The sequence below is a fragment of the Chanodichthys erythropterus genome, chromosome 10 (genome assembly GCF_024489055.1).
Source record: "Chanodichthys erythropterus isolate Z2021 chromosome 10, ASM2448905v1, whole genome shotgun sequence".
In the NCBI taxonomy this organism is placed as follows: domain Eukaryota; kingdom Metazoa; phylum Chordata; class Actinopteri; order Cypriniformes; family Xenocyprididae; genus Chanodichthys; species Chanodichthys erythropterus.
The window spans coordinates 27,029,484-27,052,078 of record NC_090230.1 but is presented as its reverse complement, the minus strand read 5'-3'; the positions used below and the strand labels follow the sequence as shown (position 1 = coordinate 27,052,078).

Genomic DNA, 22,595 nt, shown 5'->3' with positions numbered 1-22,595 from the left:
TGAAATCCAAGAGGTTTTTGTTTTATCTCCTATAGAAAGCAATGAAATTACCACAATCAAGGTCCAGAGAAGTAGTAAAGACATGGTTAAAATAGTCAATGTGACTTCAGTGGTAAAAATCCAACCACTCCTTTGTTTTTATCCCTATAAATCATAAGCAGTGCCTCAGAACAAGCCGTTTCCAGATCCCTGACAGAGTGATGTCACAAAAGCCATAGGCCCCGCCCCTGAATGTTGACAGACACTGCCGTTTTAACATAGAACCGCCCCGAGCGAGTTCACAGAGTTGTACACAGTCCGCCATTGCTGCACTGATGAGAATGTCTCCCAAGAGTTTTAGGTGTTCTGTAGCTGGATCGATTAATCCACAGAGCTCTCTCCATTTACTCCCTAAATCTGAACCGCTGAAGACAAGGTGGATTCATTTTGTTTTTGAAGAAAATGCTCCTTCAACTCTACCAAAATTAGTTTATGTCAGCGTGAATCATTTCACACTCGAATGCTTTGTGAACGAATGTCAATACAAAGGGACAATACAAAACATACAGTCTCCAGACTGATACTGGATACGGCAGTAATGAAGGTGAGAGCACTTTATTACAGTTCATCGGAGTTGATTTACGGATATAAAGTTTACCAGATTATTAAGCACCACCCAAAAAGGCATAATGTCTTTATATATTTGTTTACTGTTAGTTGTTACGAGTGTTACTTCGCTGTGTATGTTGATGATAATGCAATGGAGAGAGAGTTTATGGATAATATTTTAATGCACATTTGCATTGTTTTATTAGGCTCATACAGTGATTTTCTAGTGTGAAGACAGACACTTCATATTTTGTGTAAAGCACAATAAATGTTATAAATCTCATTGGTAAACTGGATTGTACTCATATAGTAGATGAAAACAAGAGGACAATATAAGTTTTAACCGTAATTTAACTAAATTATACCTGTTCTATCGCCATGCAGCATATATTCTCAGTTTTTGACATTATAGTGCATCCTGACTGAATCCTGCCACCGGAGAATCAGCTCTTGACTCCGCCCTCTTAGGACAGCGCAGCAGCTCATTTGCATTTAAAGGGCTCACACTGAATGGTGCGTTTTTGCTAAACCCCAAAAAGTTGCAATTTTAACAGGCTATAAAAACTATCTGTGGGGTATTATACTTCACATACACACTCTGGGGATATCAGAGACTTATTTTACATCTTGTAAATAGGGGCATAATAGGTCCCCTTTAATGTTATGAAGTGATGAGAATACTTTTTGTGAGCAAAAACAAAACAAAAATAACTTTATTTAACAATTTTTCCTCTTCCCTGTCAGTCTGTTATGCAGTTGATGCAGTAAACGCAGTGCAGAGCTTCAGTGTTTACGTCCAAACGCCGGCTCAGTATTGGCCGAGGCTGTTTAAAGATTTAGATTTATTTGATTTTCTCACAGAAATCATTAAAGATTTATGACAGTTCAAATTGGAAATTAAATTTTTCAGGTCTATGCTCAAAAAGTGAATAAATGAATTATAATTACTGCATAAATATAATTTAGTACTATAAAATCCCCTAAACATACAAAATATTAAATAAAAAACATTATCAAACTAAACCATAGTACATTAATTTAATTGAAATAAAATGTGCACCTGAGGATAAATAGTCACTGACCCCTATAATCCACTAATATCATGGTACTAATTAGTACAGTAGTACTACTATGGCAATTGGATACATTACCACAGTACAACAATGATATTAAACGATGATATCCCAACAGTAGCAAGGGTTTATTAGACACTTAGTACATATTGTTTGTGTATAACATTTGATATTCTTCGTCTCATGCATACAGTGATGAATGGTACACGCGCCTCCATTTATTTGTTTACTTATATGAGCCAGAGTCGTCGTCCAGTGCAGAGTACTTAACACGCTCTGGCTATCAGCGCACAGCGTGGGTGTTGAAATAGTGGGTGTGTGGGAGACACGGCCGGCTTTTGTGTGATTGGGGGCGGGTGGGAGGAAGAAAGAGAGAATGAAAGATGGGGAGCGAGAAAAAGGCACAACAAAGAGGGCTAGACGATCGGGTTCCCACTGCAGGCAGTGGCACAGCACGCTAATGACTGAGAGACAGTGGAAAGAGCAGAAATTGAGGCGAGCGTGGGCGGTCTGGTACAAGCACACCACGCTCTGCACCGAAAGCCCTTTCTATCTGTTGATCTCCTTTCGATCGCTGGCTGTGAGAAGAACATAATATTACAGTTTTCAGAGGCGTTATAGAAAACTGCCCCAAACATATAGGGGTCACGAGTGAAAACTGAATGAAAAACAGCCAGAGAACGGTTCTATGTCATCAATCGAGAGATCAAACGATGCAAAAACTGTACTTTGGGGTCATGGCGCCCTCTAGTGGTGAAATGGGTTGGTGTTTTAACCCCATGCCAAGTTGAAACACTAACATACGAGCAATTTAAAAGCCTACACAAGGCTTGCTTTAGATAAAAACTTTCAAATTGATTCAGTGTTCAAAATTTCTTCTAAAGTGTTTACAGCGTAATATAATTTCCTAAGAATTGGGTTGTAGGTAATGAGTTCAAAAGTGATGCATGCACAATATATTAGCGAACCATAATTTGTTGATTCATATTTGCAACATACTTATTTCAAATGTATACACAGGTGAATAATTCATGAATCAAGCTTAAACTGAATATCAGAGACCCTGTGCCATGTATCAGCCAAACTGATGCTTTTACACATTAAAACTGAGTTTCATCTCTAAATACTGATTTGAAAACTTTTCAGCTGTTGCTGCCAATTTATGAAAGTAAAAACCAAAAAAGTCACCTGAGGCTGTTGATTAACTGTTGATGAAGCAAAGTGCTCAAAAACCCTTAAAGGATTAGTTCACTTCAGAATTAAAATTTCCTGATAATTTACTCGCCCCCATGACATCCAAGACGTTCGTGTCTTTCTTTCTTCAGTGGAAAAGAAATTAAGGTTTTTGATGAAAACATTCCAGGATTTTTCTCCATATAGTGGACTTCACTGGGGTCATGCAAAAAGCAGCTTTTTATGTAAAATTCACTTTATAAAAGGCCCAAATTTCTAACTTTCATTCATGTGGATAACATGGATAATTTGAGTTTAGTGTACAATTTTTGCCCATCTTTTGGAAAATGCAGTTATAAAAGGAAAAAAACTAACATTTTTACCAGTAGATGGCTGCAGAGCTCCACTATTTGCTTTGTGCTGTTTGACTGACTGAAAAATGTTTTTTCACAAGTTTTTTTCAGTTGGATTCATGTCTAAATGTTATGAAATCATAATTATAACAATAAAAATTACTTTGTCAAAGTTTAGTATTTTTTGTACTGAAAAAAATCGGTTTTTCAATAATATCATCAATAATGTAACCCACAGAGACCCCACTTAGAAACTGGACAAAATCCATTCTCAAATTCAGAAACGCACAACACACAGACAGAAATGAAGTGGCACACTTCCAAAAATGCAAAAAATTTACACTAAACCATGTCAAATTATCCATGTTATCCACATGAAAGAAAGTTAGAAATATGGGTCTTTTATTAAGTGAATTTTACATAAAAAGCTGTTCATGCATAACCCATTTCAAAAAACATTAATTTATATAAATTTAAAAGATATCACGAATACTCGAAAACTGCACAAATGTTGAGAAAAAAACAATATACAGAGTGAAATTACATTGGTTTTTAAAAAATATATTGTTACAGAATTACATTTTGTTGCCTGGGGTCTCCAGAGACCCTGAAGACCACGAACGTAATTGTTTTTTTTTTTTACACTAACATAAAAACAAGATATAACTCTTAAAGACCGCACTGACATGGGGGAGGGTAAATTAGCAAGAAATTTTAATTCTGAAGTGAACTATTAATCGTTTCATTAATCTAGAGTTACAACTTCAAAACCTGTGAAAAGAAAACTTTTTTTTTTACTTCAGAAAAAAATTTGACAAACAGATCCAGAGTTTATATGTATTAAACAGACAACGGCACAAAGTAATATGTAAAACATTTATTGGATATTGCATACAAAAAAAAGAAATCAAAATCACAATTAATGAGACACTTTTGGCATGCGCCCTCCTCTTGTAGCCCTTCAAAAGTCCTCGTACAATGAAGAATTTCTACCCCGTAACAAGTTAGATTCATAGTTCACAATTTATGGCTCAATTTCTACAGCCTTGTACTCACATTTCTGTGCTTTGATGGTAGTTCAAATAATTTTTACTTTACAGTAGATTGTTACAACGACGGATTGACAATTTGGTATTAAATACACCAAAGCACATTGTATCCGCTACATTAGTCACAGCCCTGTCTAATAAAACCTGAAAGAACAAGGAAATTACTTTCCTTATGAAAACAGTGTTCGTAACTAACAGAAAGTCTAAATTTAAAATTCACAGATGTGGAGTGTTTGGCAGGAAAACGGTTTCCATTCACGTCACGTGAAGTAAAAAAGTAAACAAAAGGTAGATTTTATTAGCTCAGAGGCCAAGTAACAAATGTACACAAACACAACTTTACTTGAGCTCAATTTCACTTAAATTTGACACAAATCCGTGTGACCCAATTGACCCTTGATACAGGCAATTCGTTCTCGCAGAACCTTTAGAAGAACCCTAGAAAGTAAACACGACGATTACGATAACCCCATTAAAATAACAAAATAGTTAACCTTAAAAAGAAAACTTAAAAAGTCGTAAAAATGTTTCCCAGGTCAATTTTTGTACACACTGCACTGAATACATTCACAAGTAAGACATTTAATCTAAATTTTAAATGCATGTAAAGATTCCTTGTACACTAGGGTTTTAAAAATCCTGAGGACGAACCTATCAAAAATATACGATTATAGCTAAAAATCAAACTGCAGTATTACGCAGCTGTCTGCGAAATTTAAGCATCACCCTAGAGCTCACCGTAACACTCAGGTCCGTTCATTAATATAAAAATAATTGCTGCATGCATAATTGTCTGAGAAACATTTTAATTTTTTTATTTAAAAAAAAAGTAAGTTTTAAAACTTAAAACGCAACAGAACCAACAGGGTGGATGGACACAGATTACTCACTGGATTCGACAACTGAAATATGGGTTTTAGTTTATTTGGAGTGTCTCAAGTAGGCAAGAAACAAGGCAAATTTGACAAGTCAAATTGGTTTCATTCGTCATCCATTTCTTTGGTAAATCTGACCGAGTTTCGAGGTTTTTGTAAGCGTGTTGATTAAAGTCCGATTTTATTACTGCCGAGTCAATGTAGACCTCAAATACTGATCACATGATCAATCAACACTACATTCAAATGAACTGAAAATGTCTTGATCATTTAAACGCAAATCTTGTTTGCGTGCGTAGCTTCAACATCTTTTTGTTTTGTTTACAATGTTCTCATCACCTTTTCCACTAGATAACATTCATTTTATGAACTATTTGAGTTGGGCTTGAAAAATGTCTCGACATTCAATCACCGATTTACACATACATAATACTATGTAAAGCACGACTCAAAACAAATGACAGTAAGATACAACCCCTAATGTTTAAAGTGATAATTTAGAAGTCAACGAGGCAATTTGATTTCACTTCCACCCTGTTCGTCTTGTTGGCGAAGCAAAAAACACAATAGTGACAGCTGTCAGTTACGGGCTATAGTGCACTACTGAACATGAGCTCACGTCATAATAATAATTCCCCCATTCATAACCCCGCAGTGACGAGAACACATGATTCACTGACATGAATATGCAGATTCATTAGTCACCGGCTCACACTAATACGTTCTAATTTGAGATCATTTGACTCATTCGCCGATGACGGTACGTAATGGGATGTTCCCGCCATTCAGAAGCGACGGGTGTCTGGAAAGACTAATCATTGATGAGCTGCAGCTGGAAAAAATAGCATTGTTTGCCGCAGCTCAAGATAAACTGGCTTTACAAATGAGGTCCGTAGATATAAAGGATTGAGGGAAGTTATGAACTCATGATCGGAGAATACAAAAGTAGTGGCTCTACAAAAAGACTGAATCATGGGGAGGAAAATACTAAAGGTGCACGGCTCCATCACATGACGGCGCATTCTCTGGATTGGGTTTTTGGATCGCCCTGAAAAAAAAGAGCAAATTCAGCAAAGATTATTACAAGAAATCTCAAGTTCTACTGTATCATATTTGAAACACAAATTTCAATGACCTCTAAATGATCAAACTTGGCTCAAAAACTCGTCGCACATAATCTGCTACAGTCCTCAATCATCATTGTATTGCATTGATTTATACGTTTTAAATCTACAGAGCTTTGATCATAAAACTAAGCACTGAAATATAATCTTACTAACACATTATTGGCAGATATTGATATTTACATGCATTTTATGTAAGGATCTGCTGTACCGTTATAAAGATCTCATTGATTTACATTACAAGCATCAGAATTTCATCTTTTTATCCATATAAATATCAGCATCTGCACAAAATAGCATATTTTTGCTCAGATCGAGTCTGAATAAAACTGCTTTTTCCTTCCTTATTCTCACTATATCAGACTGTATGAGTCATAAAAGCCTGATGTATCAAATAGGATACTCACAAAAAAAAAAAAAAAAAAATCCATTACCTGCTGATGGAAAAGATCTTCATCTCCAAAGTCTCCTTCCTCATCATCACCGTTCTCCATTTCCAGCACGCTTTTCGTGACTGTTCGCTTTGCCACTTCCTGCAAACACAGTTCAAGTTTCGTTATCGCATTCGCACACAAAAACTAAGCTTCTAAAACATGCTTGTGTTCATCATACCTCTCCGCTTGAATTGACCAAAAAGGTGAGGATCTTCTCTCCGGTGCCCCAGGAGCTCTGGCTCTTCCACAGCAGGTCTGAGGGAGGACTATGGGACACGCCGGCATCGGCGCTCCACACCTTTCACAGAAGCGACAGGTTAACATCTAGTCAACGTCTTGAGTTGGAGCAAAATGAGATACGGTGCAGTTCGCTTACCGTTACTGTCTGACCGGCCTTCAGGACAAACTTGGGGCTGAATTTGTAGGCGATTTCCTCTTCATCGCCAATTTGCCTCTTTAGTCGCCAGCTGCCCAGAGATTGATCCTAAATATGGAATAAAACTTAAGTTTTGCAAATGAAGCAGTGTCTAATTTGCATACATTTCCAGAACAGAAATCTAAACGCAGTATTTGGTTAAGTCTGACGTCACACGGCAGCGCTTTCCGGGTCCAAACGCTCTCATACCACAAGAAAAACAACAAATGGTGCTAATATACACACACAGTGTGGTGTAATACTACAAAAACATTATAATCATAACCTCATCCCAGATGGCCAGACAGTGATTCATCTTTTATAAATCGTTAAAATATTAATGTCTGTGATGCTGTGAGCACAAGACTGTTGTGTAGACTGTAAGTATTTAAAATGTTTAACTTTTTAAAATGTTTGATGTTTAATATGAATAAATACCTCTCATAAATGGCCGTCGATGGCATTTGCAAGTGAAACGAGTCGAGGCTTGGACCCAGAAACGGCGCTCCTTACATCACGACTAAAGCGGATAAAGCCAGATTCAAACTTCTTGTTTCAGGGAAAGTTTTTTACAGAGGGTCTTTTTTAATCGCTCCATAAATAATAATTAAAAAAAAAAAACTTCTAATAGACATTTTTACCGTGTTTTTAGGAATAAATTGTTGTATAAAACCATGCAAATGATATATGAACAAACCCCTCAGTAAATACCTTCAGAATATAGACAATAATAAAACTGTAAAGTTTGGTGTATTTAAGAGCTGCTGAAGTGGAGAAAAAAAGTGGTAATTGAAACCTACAAACGCAAATAGATAAAGTGCAATATAATAAACACTTTTTGGCATTTCCTATGTGAACAAACACACACACAAAGGTTAAATAACCCTGAAAATGAGTCACACTTACACTCCTCGCTGTCAAAGACGAATGGGAAATGAATTGCATTGGTACTGCGCCCAAACAAATTCTTACTGAAAGCCAATTTTGAGATTTCAAGATCAAATTTGGAAAACAACTTTAGTTTTATGGCTTTAATTTTCTCATAATTTGAGTAAAGTGTTTTGTGAAATATATATATATATATATATATATATATATATATATAAAATACAAAAATTTAAGATAGTTTTTTGTGCATTTTTCATAATAACCATACAATTCTGTATCTTTTTTTTTTGGTTTACTTTTCACTTCAGCAATAATCTGCCATGTGTCTTCTTCAAAAAGAGACCAAACTGAAGTCCGTGTCCAAAGCATTCAAGATTTATGACAGTTTAAGTTAAGTGACTACTGCATAAATATAATTTAGTACCATAAAATCCCCTAAAAATAATAAATATTAAACAAAATCACATTACTGAACTAGAACATAGTACATTCATGTCAATGAAATAAAAAAAATTGACATGCAAAGAGCACCAGAGGGTTAAATGTGTACTTTAAAATGTTTTCTTTCCACTACTCAATGCTATAAAAAGCCCAAAATCGACCAGTGCATGAAAAAACATTACGTCTTGGCCTTAAAACGTGAGCTGAATCTGTGTGTAACGTGACGGATATACATAATTTTTCCAAATTCACAGTACCTTGTCAGAGTTGTTCCTGAGGGTCACCGATTTCCCCTCCAGGTCGATTTCCTCGACACTGACACTGCCCGTGGCTTCCGCCTCCTGGCTGATCTGGACTTTCGGGGCGGCGCCGGACGCTTCCTCGAGCTCCACACGCTTTCTCTTTGCGCGAGAGCTACGTGAAGACGTAGAAGTGCTGCTCGCTGTGGTGCGGGACACCGTGACCCGTGAGGACGGGCTGGGGGACAACTTCAGCCTAGAGGAGACGGGACGCACATGCAGATTACACATTTGAAACAAACAGGAAGATGTGTATGATAACAAAAAGTGAGTAAAGGCCTGTTCACACCAAGAGTGATGATGTTGTGTTTATTATAAGGCATCAGCAGGTTTGGCTGATTGAGCGTGAAAAAGGTCTATATGAGTGTCCCTGAAACGCCTCCATTGTAGGAAAAAAACTCAAGACGTGAACAAAAATGTCACAATTTTCCTCACTACCATTCATTGTCATTATTGTTATAGTTGTTTTCTCAAACAATTATTAAAATGATATTATAGTTATTGTTCTTGGTGCGAACGGACCTTTATAACGATGAATGGGCAACCGCACCATGAAAACAAAATGTCTATGCGACTGCGCCGTCATCTTACCTTTCCTTCCTATCATCTGTCCTCCAAATATCTGAACTGCAGACTATCTTTAACTCGGCTCAATCTTCAAGATGGTCTAGCTGCCTGCTGGTCTCCTCGTCTTCATGCTAAACTCGCTGACTTCTCGCACGCATCATTTTTGACAACTCGCTCCGACACTGCCATTGTATCGCTCGCGCACGAGTGGGAAACACAATTATCATTCCAGCGTGACATTTTACAACCTACCTTACTTCTCCAACAACTCGAGTATGTCAAGTATGAAGCGCAAAAATGTGAAGTGGAGCGTTCCTGAACATGTTACAGGCTGCAGGTGATAATAATCGGCTGCCAGAACAACATCAGCAGCGAGAAACACTCAAGAACAGCGTTCAAAGAACACCTAGTTTGTGTGCATCGTTAACCTTAATGTATGAATGCGTCTCAAAACCAAGTCAGCTTCCTACCTTGGCAGCATTTTCAGCCACAAACTTGTCCGATGGCATTTGAAAACCTAGGAATCTGCCTACCAAGACATCTCAGTCATATTTTTGTCTTGTTTTCCATTATAAGAGGCATTTACTTTAGAAGCAAGAAGCAAATGTATTTTGATTTAAGCATGCTTTCATATTTGTAATGGAAAAAGACAAAAAATACAAAGTAAATCATTTTTGCAGCCTAAAAGTCACTTAACGCCTACCAAGATGGCACCCTTTTAAGTTTTGAAGTCTAAATGTCCAAAATACAAAGCATTTGGTACATTACAAACAGTGCTTGACACCCAAAATACTTCCTAAACGGACAGCAGTTTTGACCAAAGGTGTGTTTGAATCCATTTCAAAGCTCACCAAGCAAATTAGTCAACAGCTCAAAAGCTAAAAGGCCCTGAAAATGCAGTCTAGGTTGGCATTCCTGTCATTTTTAGATAATTATTGCTTTCAGTTGGTGTCTTGTAGACTCAAAGCACGTGTTCAAGAATGCGACAGGCGCTCACCTGTCCTCCTCGCCCTCCAGCAGCTTCCTGTAGGCGTTGATCTCCATGTCCAGGGCCAGTTTGACGTCCAACAGCTCCTGGTACTCATTGAGCTGCTGCTGCATGCGCTCTCTCATCTCGGCCATCTCGCGCTCCTTGGCGTCCAGCTGTCGGCGGTACTTATCCCGGTCGCTGGACAGCATGCCCTCCAGCTCACGGATGCGCTCCTCTGCGGCAGACGCCTGCGGGGGGGATGAAAACAAGTCGTGAATGATGGATAATGAACACCACAAAATAGTGAAGCGTTTTCTTCTAACACTACACAAGAACTCAAAGGGAACAAACGTTTCTTGGTTATTATGGGAAAAACTGGGCAAATCATACCTACCAATGTACATACTGTAGTGTATATGCTTTTAGAAACTACTATTCTGTCATAAAATTACTTGAATATCACACACAATGGCAAAAGACTGTAAAAATGCAATGTTGAAAACCTGTTAATTGGTTAATGGCAAGTTCCCTTAATCTGTACAGTGAAAAACGAATAGATCTAATGGGATGTTTCATGTAGTTTTGCAATGAAACAGTTTTTGCAAGTGAAAAAGAATGTCATCTTATAATTTACAGTGACAAAACATAATTTGACATTCCCAGAATTCTTCAAATAAGATGTTTTTCATTGAAATAACAGTTTCTTAGTTGTTTTGTTATCAGTTATGAACCTTAGGATTGTATGTTACATCTTATGTTGTTAAACGAATGTTATTTTAGTGTCATGTGCATCACTATAATGATGTTTTGTGCACTTATATATAATACACATTTCTTGTAAATATCCTGTAAATGTAAGATTCATCTGTAAAATTTAAAATACTGCTACTGTATTTTATGGTAAACTTGCAGCAGTGTAGTAACAAGGGTTTGTGGGCAAAATTAGCCGGTATTTAGGACATTATAAATGGACTGGTACCTGTTTCTGCAGGGCGCTGAGCTGATAGCTCAGGCCCTCGATCCTCATGTGGGCTTCCTGCAGCTCCTCGCGCGCGGTGAGCACCGCTTTATCGTTCATGTCAGACGACACCTTGGCATTATCCAGCTGCAGAGAGAAGATTTGTCAGACTACGCTTCCAAAAGCCAAAGAGTTCATTTGGGAATCTAGGGTTTCTGACCTTGGCCATGAAGGTCTGCTGCAGCTCCTCTTTGTAGATCTGCACTTGCTCCTCATGCTGCCTGCGCAGATCCTGCAGCGCCTGCGCCAGTTTGAACTCATAGTCCTGCTGCATGCCTGAGTCTACCTCCACGACACGCCTCTCCTGACGCCTGCGCGTCTCGCGCACCTCCTGCAGCACACATTCAGCTGTTAGTTTCCCAAACATGCATCCCGAATTCTGTTTTATTTCTTTCCAAATTCAGTGTTTTCTGTTAATGATCAATGGATTAATGGTTTAATTAATTGGAACTGTGAAACTTTGAGTTTTCAGTTTAACAACAATTTCTTGACACTTTTTTTCCTTAGTTTTAATTTTTCTGTGGTAGATGACTATGAAAAACGTATAACTTATTTATGTTCCCTATAAAATCTGTTTTATTTTTTTCCCCAAATTTCTACTGGACTCTACTGGATTTTATTTTTTCTGGACTCGTTTTTCCCCAATGATTTAATTTGTGGACTCTGCTTTTTTGTTTATTTTATTTTCTTTTTTTCTTTTTATGGACTCAATTCTACCCCACAAGAGTTATATTTCTGTCATAATTACTTCAGATTTTTATTTTGGCAGGTTGTGGTGAAGAGCTGTGTATCTGCAGATAGTTTTCTCCATTGAAACGGTGAAATGCTGCTGAAATGACTCTCAGAGCAGCACATGAGATGAAGTTCATGCCCTCATACACTATTACACTTTCACACTGACCTCCTCAAACATGCTCTTCCTGAACTCAAGGTCCTCCGACAGACTCTGGCAGCGGTTCTCCAGGTCCACCCTCATTAGCGTCTCCTTCTCCAGCTGTTTCTTGGCCACACCATGAGCATCTTCAGCCTGGAGACAAACACCTCCGTTAGACGCCATTCACAAGGCAAGGGAAGCTGAACTGTGAATGAAGGGACTTACTTTGGCCAGCTGAGCCTTCAGGTCGGCCAGTTCAGCAGACAAGGAGCCGTTTTCGCTGAGGGCTGTGTTGAGAGCCGCCTCGTTCTTGTTGTATTGCGCTTCCAGCTCCTTAATTCGAGCCAGAGCCAATGCCAGATCTCCATCCTTCTTCTTATAGCTGGAAAACAATTTCAGTCAGTTAATATTTTGATTACGGACTACTTAAAAACCAATTTAGGAATGGCTGTCAGTGGATTAAACATCATAAAGCTTTTGTATTGAATCTGAAACATCTATGACAAATGAATGTGCCTTTTAATATAAATTTATCTCAAAATGTACTGTTCAGTTTTAGTTTTTCAGAGTGTGATAAAGATGCCTTGATTTATTGATGCTAAACGGCAAAAAAAAAAAAAAGTTTTATTGGTGCCAAAGGTAAAAGATGTTTTATGGTTTTACAAAGATGTTAAAATAGGTTTTATTAAGGCCATAAAATATCACTGAACAAGGACACTTGTGCTTTTCTATTACTACTTTATTAGATGTTGATCTCATGAATTTGATTTATTTAATTTAAAGAGTTAACTTTGACAGTCTTCACTTTATTCAAATATTCAATAATAATATTAACAAAAAACAATTATAAGTTGTAAATTGTAAATTACATAAATATAAATGTGAGAAATAATGGTATAAAACTTATTGTAATATTTTTAAAATAACGATGACTAATTTATAATACATATATAAAATATAACATCAAAAAAATTATACAATAACCATATAAAATGTTTAAGAAATATAAATATTAGTTGTCATTATTATAAAAAAATGGAATTAAAATTATAATAAAAATATAATATTAAAAAACAAGTGATAAAACTTTAAATTATATAAATGTGAGCAATAAAAAAACCTTACACAATTATTAATATAAAAAATAAGTGGGTTACATAAATATAAATAATAATATACAGCAAAAATAATAGCATACTATAACCAATATTACATAATATAAAATGTTTAAGGAATATAAATATTAGTCATTATTATTAATGTAATTAAATACAATTTATAAATCAAAAACAAACAATTGAGTTATAAAACGTAAATTATATAACTAATATAAATGTATGCAATAAAAACCTCAAACAATTAATATAAAAATAAGTGGGTTACATAAATATAAATTATGATATACATATACGTCAAAATAAAAACTATTACATAATATAAAATGTTTAAGGAATATAAATAATATTATAAAATATATTATTATTTATATTATATTTATTTTATATATTATTATAAAATAAACAATTATGAGTTATAAGACAGATTATATAACTAATATATTCATATAACTAATTTATGTGAGCAATAAAAAAATAAGAGCAATGGCTTATAAAAATATTGTTATAAAAATAAATTATATCTTAGATATAAATATGTAAAATGCCATATTACAAAACAATAAAAATGTAAAACTCATAATAAAAATATAACTAGTCATTAATATTACTAACAATTTAATTAAATACAATGTGAACTTAATGACAATAATAAGAATAATGTGGGCTGGGTTTCACATCGTTTCTACGAGTCTATCAGTGAATAAAACTTAAATTGCTTTCAAATAATTTTCTGTTTTCCTGTAATTTGTTCAAATGAAAACATATCATATAACGTTATTGGGATTCCCCACATAAATACCGTAAAGAAGTGCGGATAAAACGAGTGAAATCAGCGTGACAAATGTAGGTTCGTATCGTGACGCGAGTCTCTCTTGTGGTTTAGAGCAGTCGACCGCAATCGGGCACATAGCAACAGAGTCTTCCTGTTTGAATGTGTTCATTAGCAACGAGATCAACCAAAGACAACATGCAAACCGCAAACACACGTGTGCAGCTAATCGCACAAAACTCCTGAGATGATGCACTTCTGGTGGCATTATCCAAAGCAGCAGATGGAGCCGGATTTAAGTCAGGAATTCAGTTAAAGACCACCACTGATTTAAAGCCTTATGGGTAATTAAAAGGGGGGATGATGACTCCATTCATATCACAAGACCAGTTAAAAGAGATGTGTTTGAGCAATACTTACTTCCGGGTGACCTCCTCGAGATCAGAGTTGGCTTTTCCCAGATCAATCTGAAGTCTGGCTCTCTCGCGAGCGGTTTCGTCAAGAACGCGCCGGGCATCGGCTAGCTCGGCCTCGTAAAGAGCCTTAATCCCAGACACCTAAACCAAAAAAAGAGCAGATTTATGAGCCTCGAACATGTCTGACAGATGCACAGATTAAAATAAAGCGCAACTGAATGGAGTTAGGATGCTATAAGTTTCAAATTAAAACCATAAGCAGCTATTATTAGTAAATAAAGTCAATTTATATTGGAAGTAATGAGAGAAAGTTGAAATTGTGCATGAGATTCAAACTATTCAGGATTCTCAAATTATTAAGAAATAGTTCAGACAAAAATTAAAATTAAAAAGCATTATGTTTCCATACAATGGAAGTCAATGGTGCCTCACAACATTCTTCAAAATATCTTTTGTGTTCAGCTGAACCAATACACTTGATCTGAACAACTTTAGCGCGATTAAATGATGACAGAACTGTTGAGCATGTGTTTCTATAGGATCATGCATGATCTCAAACCATTTATTTTGGCATTTTTGATACATGAGGGGTGCAGTTTGATGTGGTAACCATTCAAAACAAAGGGAGCAGATGGTGGAGATCGGATTCAAATTTGAAAAGAGCATTTGGCCACTCCCAAAAAGTTTGAGGAAAACGCCCAAACACTCCAGGACAAACATTTACAGACCAGAAATCACTCTTACACAAGTTTTACATAAGTTTAAAACACATAAATGCATAACTAAGAGACTTGCACGTGCATAAATAAAGTAAATTATACAAATTTGAAGCCATGGGGGGACACAATTTAACGGCCACTCCCTGAATGCATCTGAATTTGCCTTTACATGCAATGCGTTTTAGGTATAGATATAGGCAAATATATGCATTTGAATAGGCAAAACACTACGTTCAGTGCACAGGCTTGATTGTGTAAAAATGCACGACTTCCTCGCGCGACTTTTCAAATGTTTTGTCGCGATGTACTGTTGATCTTAAGAGAGACTTTGAAAGTTTTAAAGCTCAAGGGCATAAAACGCATGAAAGGTTAACTAGAAATCGGTTTCACCACATAAAGTGGAGATAAAAAGACCAAACACAACATTATGCACGTGAAACTGACATGAGCGAACTGATTTATTGATCGTAAAAGCAACACAAAGGAACGGCTCTGCACCTCTCTGGTCGTGACTTCCTCTTTCTCGGACACTTTGACGAGCAGCCGGTCGTTCTCGAGCTCGAGCGACCGCACGCGATCGATGTACACGGCCAGGCGGTCGTTGAGCGCGCGAAGCTCCTCTTTCTCCTGCAGGCGCGAGATCCTCGTGGGGCTCAGCGGCGTTTGGGCGGCTGATGTGCGGCCGGACTCGCGGCTCGGGGTTGCGGTCGCCATATCGCTTCACGCTACAGACCCACTTTACCTCAAATAAACACTCCTTAGAGTTCCACTTCGGTCCGGTGTGAGCAGCAGCCTCTGAGTCGCACTTGGAACGGTTTTCCGGTGGCGTTTGGAAGTTTTTGTTGGTGGAGTTTTTGAATGAAACTGTGTTTGTAGTCCGAGTGCTGGTTGGCTGTCTTTGAAACGGAGGTGTGAAAAGAAAATGGCCGCCGCTAACGTAAACCCGCGCCAAAATTCAGTCGAAATGCTCATGGGATTTGTAGTCCAAATCTGACAAAAGCCCCGAAAACGACGGGAAATATTTTTTTTTTCTTTTTTAAAATATATATATATATTTTTTAAATAAGATTTTCTTTTTTAAAAAGCGAATTAGTGTCTTTCCCTTTTGCTGTTGTGTGTGTGTGTGTGTGTGTGTGTGTTTTGTTTTTTTATATTCCGGTTTTGATTTTCTTTTTGTTTGATTCGGGAAGGCACAAAAATACCTTTAAACAATTTAAATTAATATTTTTTATTCTTATTATGTTACCAAAAATATAAAGAATGAAAAATACTAGTAATTTATAGTAAATACTATAGTGTTTTTGAACCATACTGTAGCAAATTGTATACTGAAAAATGACTGGAAGTTCTTTGAGATATTATTTTAATATGATTTTTTTAAAAGCGAATTAGTGTATTTCCCTTTTGCTGTTGTGTGTTTGTTTTTAATATTTTGGATTTGGTTTTCTCCATATTTTTGAAAAAAATGCAAAAAAAAAAAAAAGAGCGAATCTGATGTGAAAACACACTAAAATAAACAATTTAAATCAATATTTTTTTATTATTATTATGTTGCCAAAAATATACAGAATGAAAATAATTTATAGTAAATACTAGTGTTTTCGAACCATACTATAGTATATTGTAGCATACTGTATATATTAGTATTTACCAGGGCCGGGTCTCAGATTTCTCTTGTGCCCCTCCAACATCCCCAGGATACTCTTTTTTGTGTGTGTGTGATAGCACACAAAATGTAAAAAATATATCAACACTAAATTAGTTACACATGCAAATTACTAGAAACATTGTGCTGTTGTATTTTTCTGGCACGCCTTATGGTGCGCATCCTTTTACAGTTCTCCCTCACAGATACGCTCAGCACTTCAAGTGCTCACACCATGCCAGAATTGCCAGAATTACAAGATTTCAACTTGTAAAAAGCATTCATGTCCTCATCCACATCCTCAAGACGGCCATTGACAATCACATGAGCAGATGACATGCAGCTCCTTCATTAATGCTCTCTAGTCTCTATTTAAACGCTCACACGCCGTTAATACATTGCTACACGATCATGGAATACTCAAAAATCTCAAAAATAAATAAATAAATAAATAAAGAGATGTAGCTATTCTAGCAAAATATTAAATAGTTTTGCTCAGTTATGTTCAGCTCTGAAATACTCTATCAGCATATTGCACTATTTGTTGAATAGTAGCCTATTATTTGATGTCATAAGTTACATACTCTTTTCAGAATCTGCAAAATATCAATAATTCAAAAAAAATAAAATAAGTGAGATCAAAAATTGTTTTTTTATTTAGCATTGCAACAAAAATGTATTATTATGAGATGTTTACATATAGTCCACAGTATAATATTTGCACTGTCACAGACAGTAACTTCGTAACATGCACAAATTAAGCAGTTCAAAAGTTTACATACACTTAATTTATTCTCAGTACTTTGTGTCATTAATTTACGACTGTTTTTATAATTTTCTTCATGATTAGGCCCATGTTTGGGACTCCTCTCATACCCAGCTGTTACAAATGGTGAAAACATTTACTGATACTCCAGAAGGAAACAATGCATCAAAATTCAGGGGGTATAAACATTTGCACAGGATGGTTGGGGGGTAAATTGTTTTTATTTTGTCTTCTGAAAAGTGTTTTATGAAGCTTTTGTAGGACAGAACTAAAAAAAAAAAAAAAAATAGATCTTTAAATAAAATAATAACTTCCAGTCAGAATTTCCAGTCATCCTGTTCATAGGTTATTGTGTTGTCCTGGGAATCAGTGAATGTTTGCAGCTTTTAACAACAAGCCAGGTAACAACACACACTATGAAGAATCAAGCATATAAACCTTTGAACTGGATCTTTTGTGTTATGTCTTGTTTTTAATTTTTATATAGCTAAAAAATAACTAAGCACAACTCTATAGAAATGAACCAAAAATTTAAGGGGGAAAACTACAACAAATACTACAACAAATTAATTCAAGTACTTTACTATAGTATGGTTCAAAAACACTATAGTAGTTACTATAGTATTTTCATGTGGGAATAAATAATTTATAAATAGAAACATTTCCAAACATATATCTTCGAGTTTTCAAGGAAAATATAGAATGAAAATTAAATAATGTAATTTCTAGGTGGCGCCACTTATTTTTCCCGCGAACTTTTTTCTTTTTGTCGCGTGTGAATGTTCAGCTTCCGCCTGGCAGCGGTCCTTCCGGTTTGGACGCCATTAGCAAAACGCAGGTATGAATCGCCGGAGAATCACAAGCATTAAAATCCTATTAATATCTAACACATCGCATCTCAAATCATCACAAAAGTGCAGGCGTTTGTAAATATAAACCATCTGAAGTGATTTTCAGCGATTATTGGGAACAATTACCCTGATGTTTGTGTGTTTTGGAGGGTTTCTCTCAAGAGTAGATGCTCTGAGGTGATTCTCAAACACTCGTTATAAATGAGCTTTAACTTCAAGCTTCACGTGTATAAATGTTAACTATATTCTCCCTAATCATGAAATGATGGTATTTAATGACTTTGATCTCTCGTAAAGACCACTAATGTCTGATCCATACGCACACATGCAGCTCGTGACAGAGTTTTCATGTGTATTTAATCACTTTTGCTCTCCACAGAGATGGCCATCAGGTATCCTATGGCGGTTGGTCTTAACAAAGGCCATCCAGTCACCAAAAACGTCACGAAACCCAAGCACAGCCGCAGGAGAGGGGTGAGTCCACGTTTGACACTCTCGGATTGTTTTGGATAGTTAAAATCATCGACCATTAATCTGTGAACTGTCAGTGTCACTGTAGAGCACTTTAATCTTTTTATTTTGTCACACATTTCGGTTCAAAAGCTTAACCGCTCAAAATTATTTCTGTGAAACCGTTAAAATTGACCGTTGGGTTGCGATGGAAACAGTACTTTTAGCGCGCTCAACTTTTGTGATAACTATAAATTTGGAATATGATTTTGATTTTCTAGATTTTTTTTTAAAATCCAAATTGTTGTAATATATATATATATATATATATATATATATTTGTTAAATAAAATAAAATAAAATGTTAAAGGGATAGTTAACCCAAAAATGAAAATGATCCCATGATTTACTCACCAAGCCATCAGGTGTATAGGACTCTCTTCTTTCAGACGAACATAAGCGGAGATATATTTAAAAATATCCTCAGTCCTCCAAGGTTTATAACAGTTGTGAATTGAGGGGCACATTTTAAAGCAAAACAAAATACATCCATCCATAAAAAGATGAATCTATGCGACTCCAGGGGGTTAATAAAGGCATTCGACGTATGTCCAAAATGCGCTAACTTCCGCAACGTAGTACACAATGACATGACGTACAACTTGTTATAACATAGGATATAGCGAAGTATGTCACGTCATTGTGTACTACCAAAGTCCCTTTAAGACAAGTCATTTCACTCGGTGGCCATCTTTGAAACGCCTCTCGGGCATGCAAGTGCAACTCCCATCTCTTTGAATGGGGAAACATTTCATATTTGTAATCACCAATGAAATCTGACAAAACACTCGAATCATGACAAACAACTATTTTTTTAGGCTGGATCAAGCTAATGCGCAGACCTAAATGCACGTCTCTTGTGCTTCATTTCGGAGGCGCGCGTCTGACTGTTTCTATAGAAACCGGAGCTTCTGACGGCCGCTGCAGTGATGCAATGACTTTACCAGTCGCCGATTGGCTCTTATTTAGAAGGCGGGGCTTATTCTGCCATATTGCACGTTACACTTTTTCCCATTCAATACGAGTGATGCGTCTTGTGTTATTCTATAGCTTTTTTTACGCATGTCGAATGCGTATTGCTGTTGAGCCGGAAGCTCGTGATTTTACTTTATGAAGTTTTAAATAAGGATACTTGTTTTACACACATGCGTTGATTCGCTTCAGAAGGCCTACTGGAGTCGTATGGATTACTTTTTTCTGGATGGATGCATTTTTTTTGTTATTATCACTTATTTTTGGCTTCAAAACACCCCCACATTTACAACTATTATAAACCTTTGAGGACAGAACATTTTTAAATTTATCTCCGATTGTGTTCGTCTGAAGGAAGATAGTCATATACATCTAGGATGGCATGAGTGTGAGTAAATCATGGTCATTTTTATTTTTGGGTGAACTATACCTTTAAGTATGTTTGCTTTACAGTAAACTTTTTTTTTTATGCTGTTTTTAATCTGCAATCTTACAACCGTTTAAGTTCAGATCTGGTTAACTTTTTATCATATTGCTGATTGGTTTTACACATTTTGATGAATTTCTCCCATCATGCACTGCTGTACACACCATATTATACCAGTATAATCGTTTTTAACGTAACTTTTTCTTGCGTTCCAGCGTCTGACCAAGCACACCAAGTTTGTGCGTGACATGATCCGCGAGGTGTGCGGTTTCGCGCCCTACGAGAGGCGTGCCATGGAGCTGCTGAAGGTGTCCAAGGACAAACGTGCCCTCAAGTTCATCAAGAAAAGGGTATGTTGATGGTCCCCATCCATATTTGTTCAACGCAACTCTTCGCATTTGAAAGCGGCAGCAGGATTTTCTGGAAAATGTAGCTTATTTATTTATTTTTTTATTTTTTTTGAATTAAATAAATGAAATGCCACATTTACTGTATTATATGAAGATACAAATGAAATCAAGAGTGCTTTAGTTTTAATGTAGGTTTAGTTTTAGGGTTCAAACATGCAGTAGTTCAGTAATCAAATGTTAAAAAAGGAATTATCTGAGCGCGAGTTTCACTTGTCACAGATCTTTTTCACTGCTCATTGTGCTTCATTTTATTCTCATTTGCTTTTGTTTTTGCACGTCTACACTTTTAGTATTGCATTTTTGATCGTGATCGTTGTTGAATTGATTTTACTTTGAATCGAACTGGAGGAAATGATTTGGCGCATCTATATATCCGTGTATATTTAAATAAGTACAACATTTTAAATTTGTTTTGAGAACAGTTCTTTCTAAGCATAGTGCAACCAAGTTACAGACATGTGTATATTTAAAATATCCTATTTATATAACTATATACACAAATCGTATACATTTTAAAATAATTTCTAAGAGTTCGTTCAAAGCATCGTCAAACCAGCTTGAAAATGTATATGCTATTTGTCTATAGAGTTATATAAATAGGATATATTTTTTTTTTATACAATTTGGTTAGATGACGCTTAGAGCAACTTCAAAATGTTAGAAACATTTTGTACGAAATCTGAAGTAAAGAAAGGATAGCTGGAAAGACCAAGATTTTACAACTTTTTTTTTGAAAATTTTCTAAAATGTCTAATTGGACCACTTTTCAGTACAGATTGATTGGCAGGTTTAATTTCTGCATATAAATTCTAAAAATGTGCATTTAAAAATATTTTATTATTATTTTTTTTAATCTGATAAGAAAACATGCGCACAAACTACGATGGAAACACTTTTACCAAATTTGCGCAACAAAAAAAAAGTCACTTGTGGCTCAACAGAGGTTGTGATTGGATAACTGGACTAACCAGTGGACAAATCACATCGCAGCATCTCAAATGTTGGTTTGGTGCTTCTGAAACAACAAAGTCTGTCATCAGAATGATTTCACACGATTGTGTTCCCAAACACCAGCATCCGAACGCAAGAGAATATGACGGCGTTTGGGTTTCGTCTGACGCTCTGAGACAAACTCGTTTATGATGGAGGAAAAAAGAGCTGCAGATATTATGCACAAATTTCTTAGGAAGTGGCTTATAACACATACGCTGCTTTATTTGCAAATGTTTTGTGCTATTTTCCAGATTGAGTTATTGTTTTTCTCATCATGTGATTGGTCTGTGCAGGTGGGAACTCATATCCGCGCCAAGAGAAAGAGGGAAGAGCTCAGCAACATCCTGGCTGCCATGAGGAAAGCTGCTGCCAAGAAGGAGTAGAGCCTGAATTATGACAAATAAATTTGTATGTGTAAAAACAAGCGTTTGATTTGTTCTTCATTTAAATGTGTCGGTGGTTCTGATGGACTCGAGCAGCTGATGTTTGCAGAAACACTGTTCATACAGAAGTGTTTAACCAAATATACAGTTGGTTGAGTCAATATGCTGTTTTTTGTCTTCTGTCATGGGATCTATGGAAATGAACCCTGATAATGCACTGCAAAAATACACTTCAGTAGACCAAAATATCCCTGAAAATATGAGCTGTGGAAGATAAAGTGCCTTGATCCCTAATATCTGATTCATGAAATTAAAGATGGCTTAATTTCATAATTATTTCTATTGCCTTTGAAACGTGGTTTAAATCCACTAAATGTATCGACAAACATTTAAAGCAAACTAGACTTGCATGTAATTTGATGAAACTTATTTCAATAAGTATATCAACTTTAAATGTAATACTGAATAACTTTAA

At 36.1% G+C, this 22,595-nt stretch overlaps 2 protein-coding genes across 2 annotated transcripts; one reads left to right on the top strand and one right to left on the bottom strand.

The window, feature by feature from the left end:
* Positions 1-3,909: 3,909 nt before the first annotated feature.
* On the bottom strand, positions 3,910-16,066 carry lmnb2 (lamin B2). Its single transcript, XM_067396839.1, has 12 exons — positions 15,662-16,066; positions 14,449-14,585; positions 12,367-12,523; positions 12,169-12,294; positions 11,428-11,598; positions 11,229-11,354; positions 10,277-10,497; positions 8,671-8,908; positions 7,046-7,153; positions 6,848-6,967; positions 6,670-6,768; positions 3,910-6,159 (listed from the first exon to the last, which is right to left on the bottom strand). Exons 1-12 carry the CDS (start codon positions 15,875-15,877, stop codon positions 6,118-6,120), a joined length of 1,761 nt encoding a protein of 586 aa, XP_067252940.1. The 5' UTR covers positions 15,878-16,066; the 3' UTR covers positions 3,910-6,117.
* A 2,288-nt stretch (positions 16,067-18,354) lies between these two features.
* rpl36 (ribosomal protein L36) lies at positions 18,355-22,161 on the top strand. Its single transcript, XM_067396840.1, has 4 exons — positions 18,355-18,412; positions 18,805-18,899; positions 20,550-20,684; positions 22,031-22,161. The coding sequence occupies exons 2-4, from the start codon at positions 18,807-18,809 to the stop codon at positions 22,118-22,120; spliced, it is 318 nt and encodes a 105-aa protein (XP_067252941.1). The 5' UTR covers positions 18,355-18,412; positions 18,805-18,806; the 3' UTR covers positions 22,121-22,161.
* Positions 22,162-22,595: the final 434 nt, after the last annotated feature.

Excerpts from the sequence above, each read along its gene's own strand:
- lmnb2 (XM_067396839.1), bottom strand. The coding sequence starts at position 15,877 with ATGGCGACCGCAACCCCGAGCCGCGAGTCCGGCCGCACATCAGCCGCC. Across the intron at positions 11,599-12,168 it reads GGAAGAGCATGTTTGAGGAG|GAGGTGCGCGAGACGCGCAG; the intron begins GTCAGTGTGAAA and ends TGTGTGCTGCAG. Across the intron at positions 8,909-10,276 it reads CTGGAGGGCGAGGAGGACAG|GCTGAAGTTGTCCCCCAGCC; the intron begins GTGAGCGCCTGT and ends CGTCTCCTCTAG.
- rpl36 (XM_067396840.1), top strand. The coding sequence starts at position 18,807 with ATGGCCATCAGGTATCCTATGGCGGTTGGTCTTAACAAAGGCCATCCA. Across the intron at positions 18,900-20,549 it reads AGCACAGCCGCAGGAGAGGG|CGTCTGACCAAGCACACCAA; the intron begins GTGAGTCCACGT and ends CTTGCGTTCCAG. Across the intron at positions 20,685-22,030 it reads TCAAGTTCATCAAGAAAAGG|GTGGGAACTCATATCCGCGC; the intron begins GTATGTTGATGG and ends TGGTCTGTGCAG.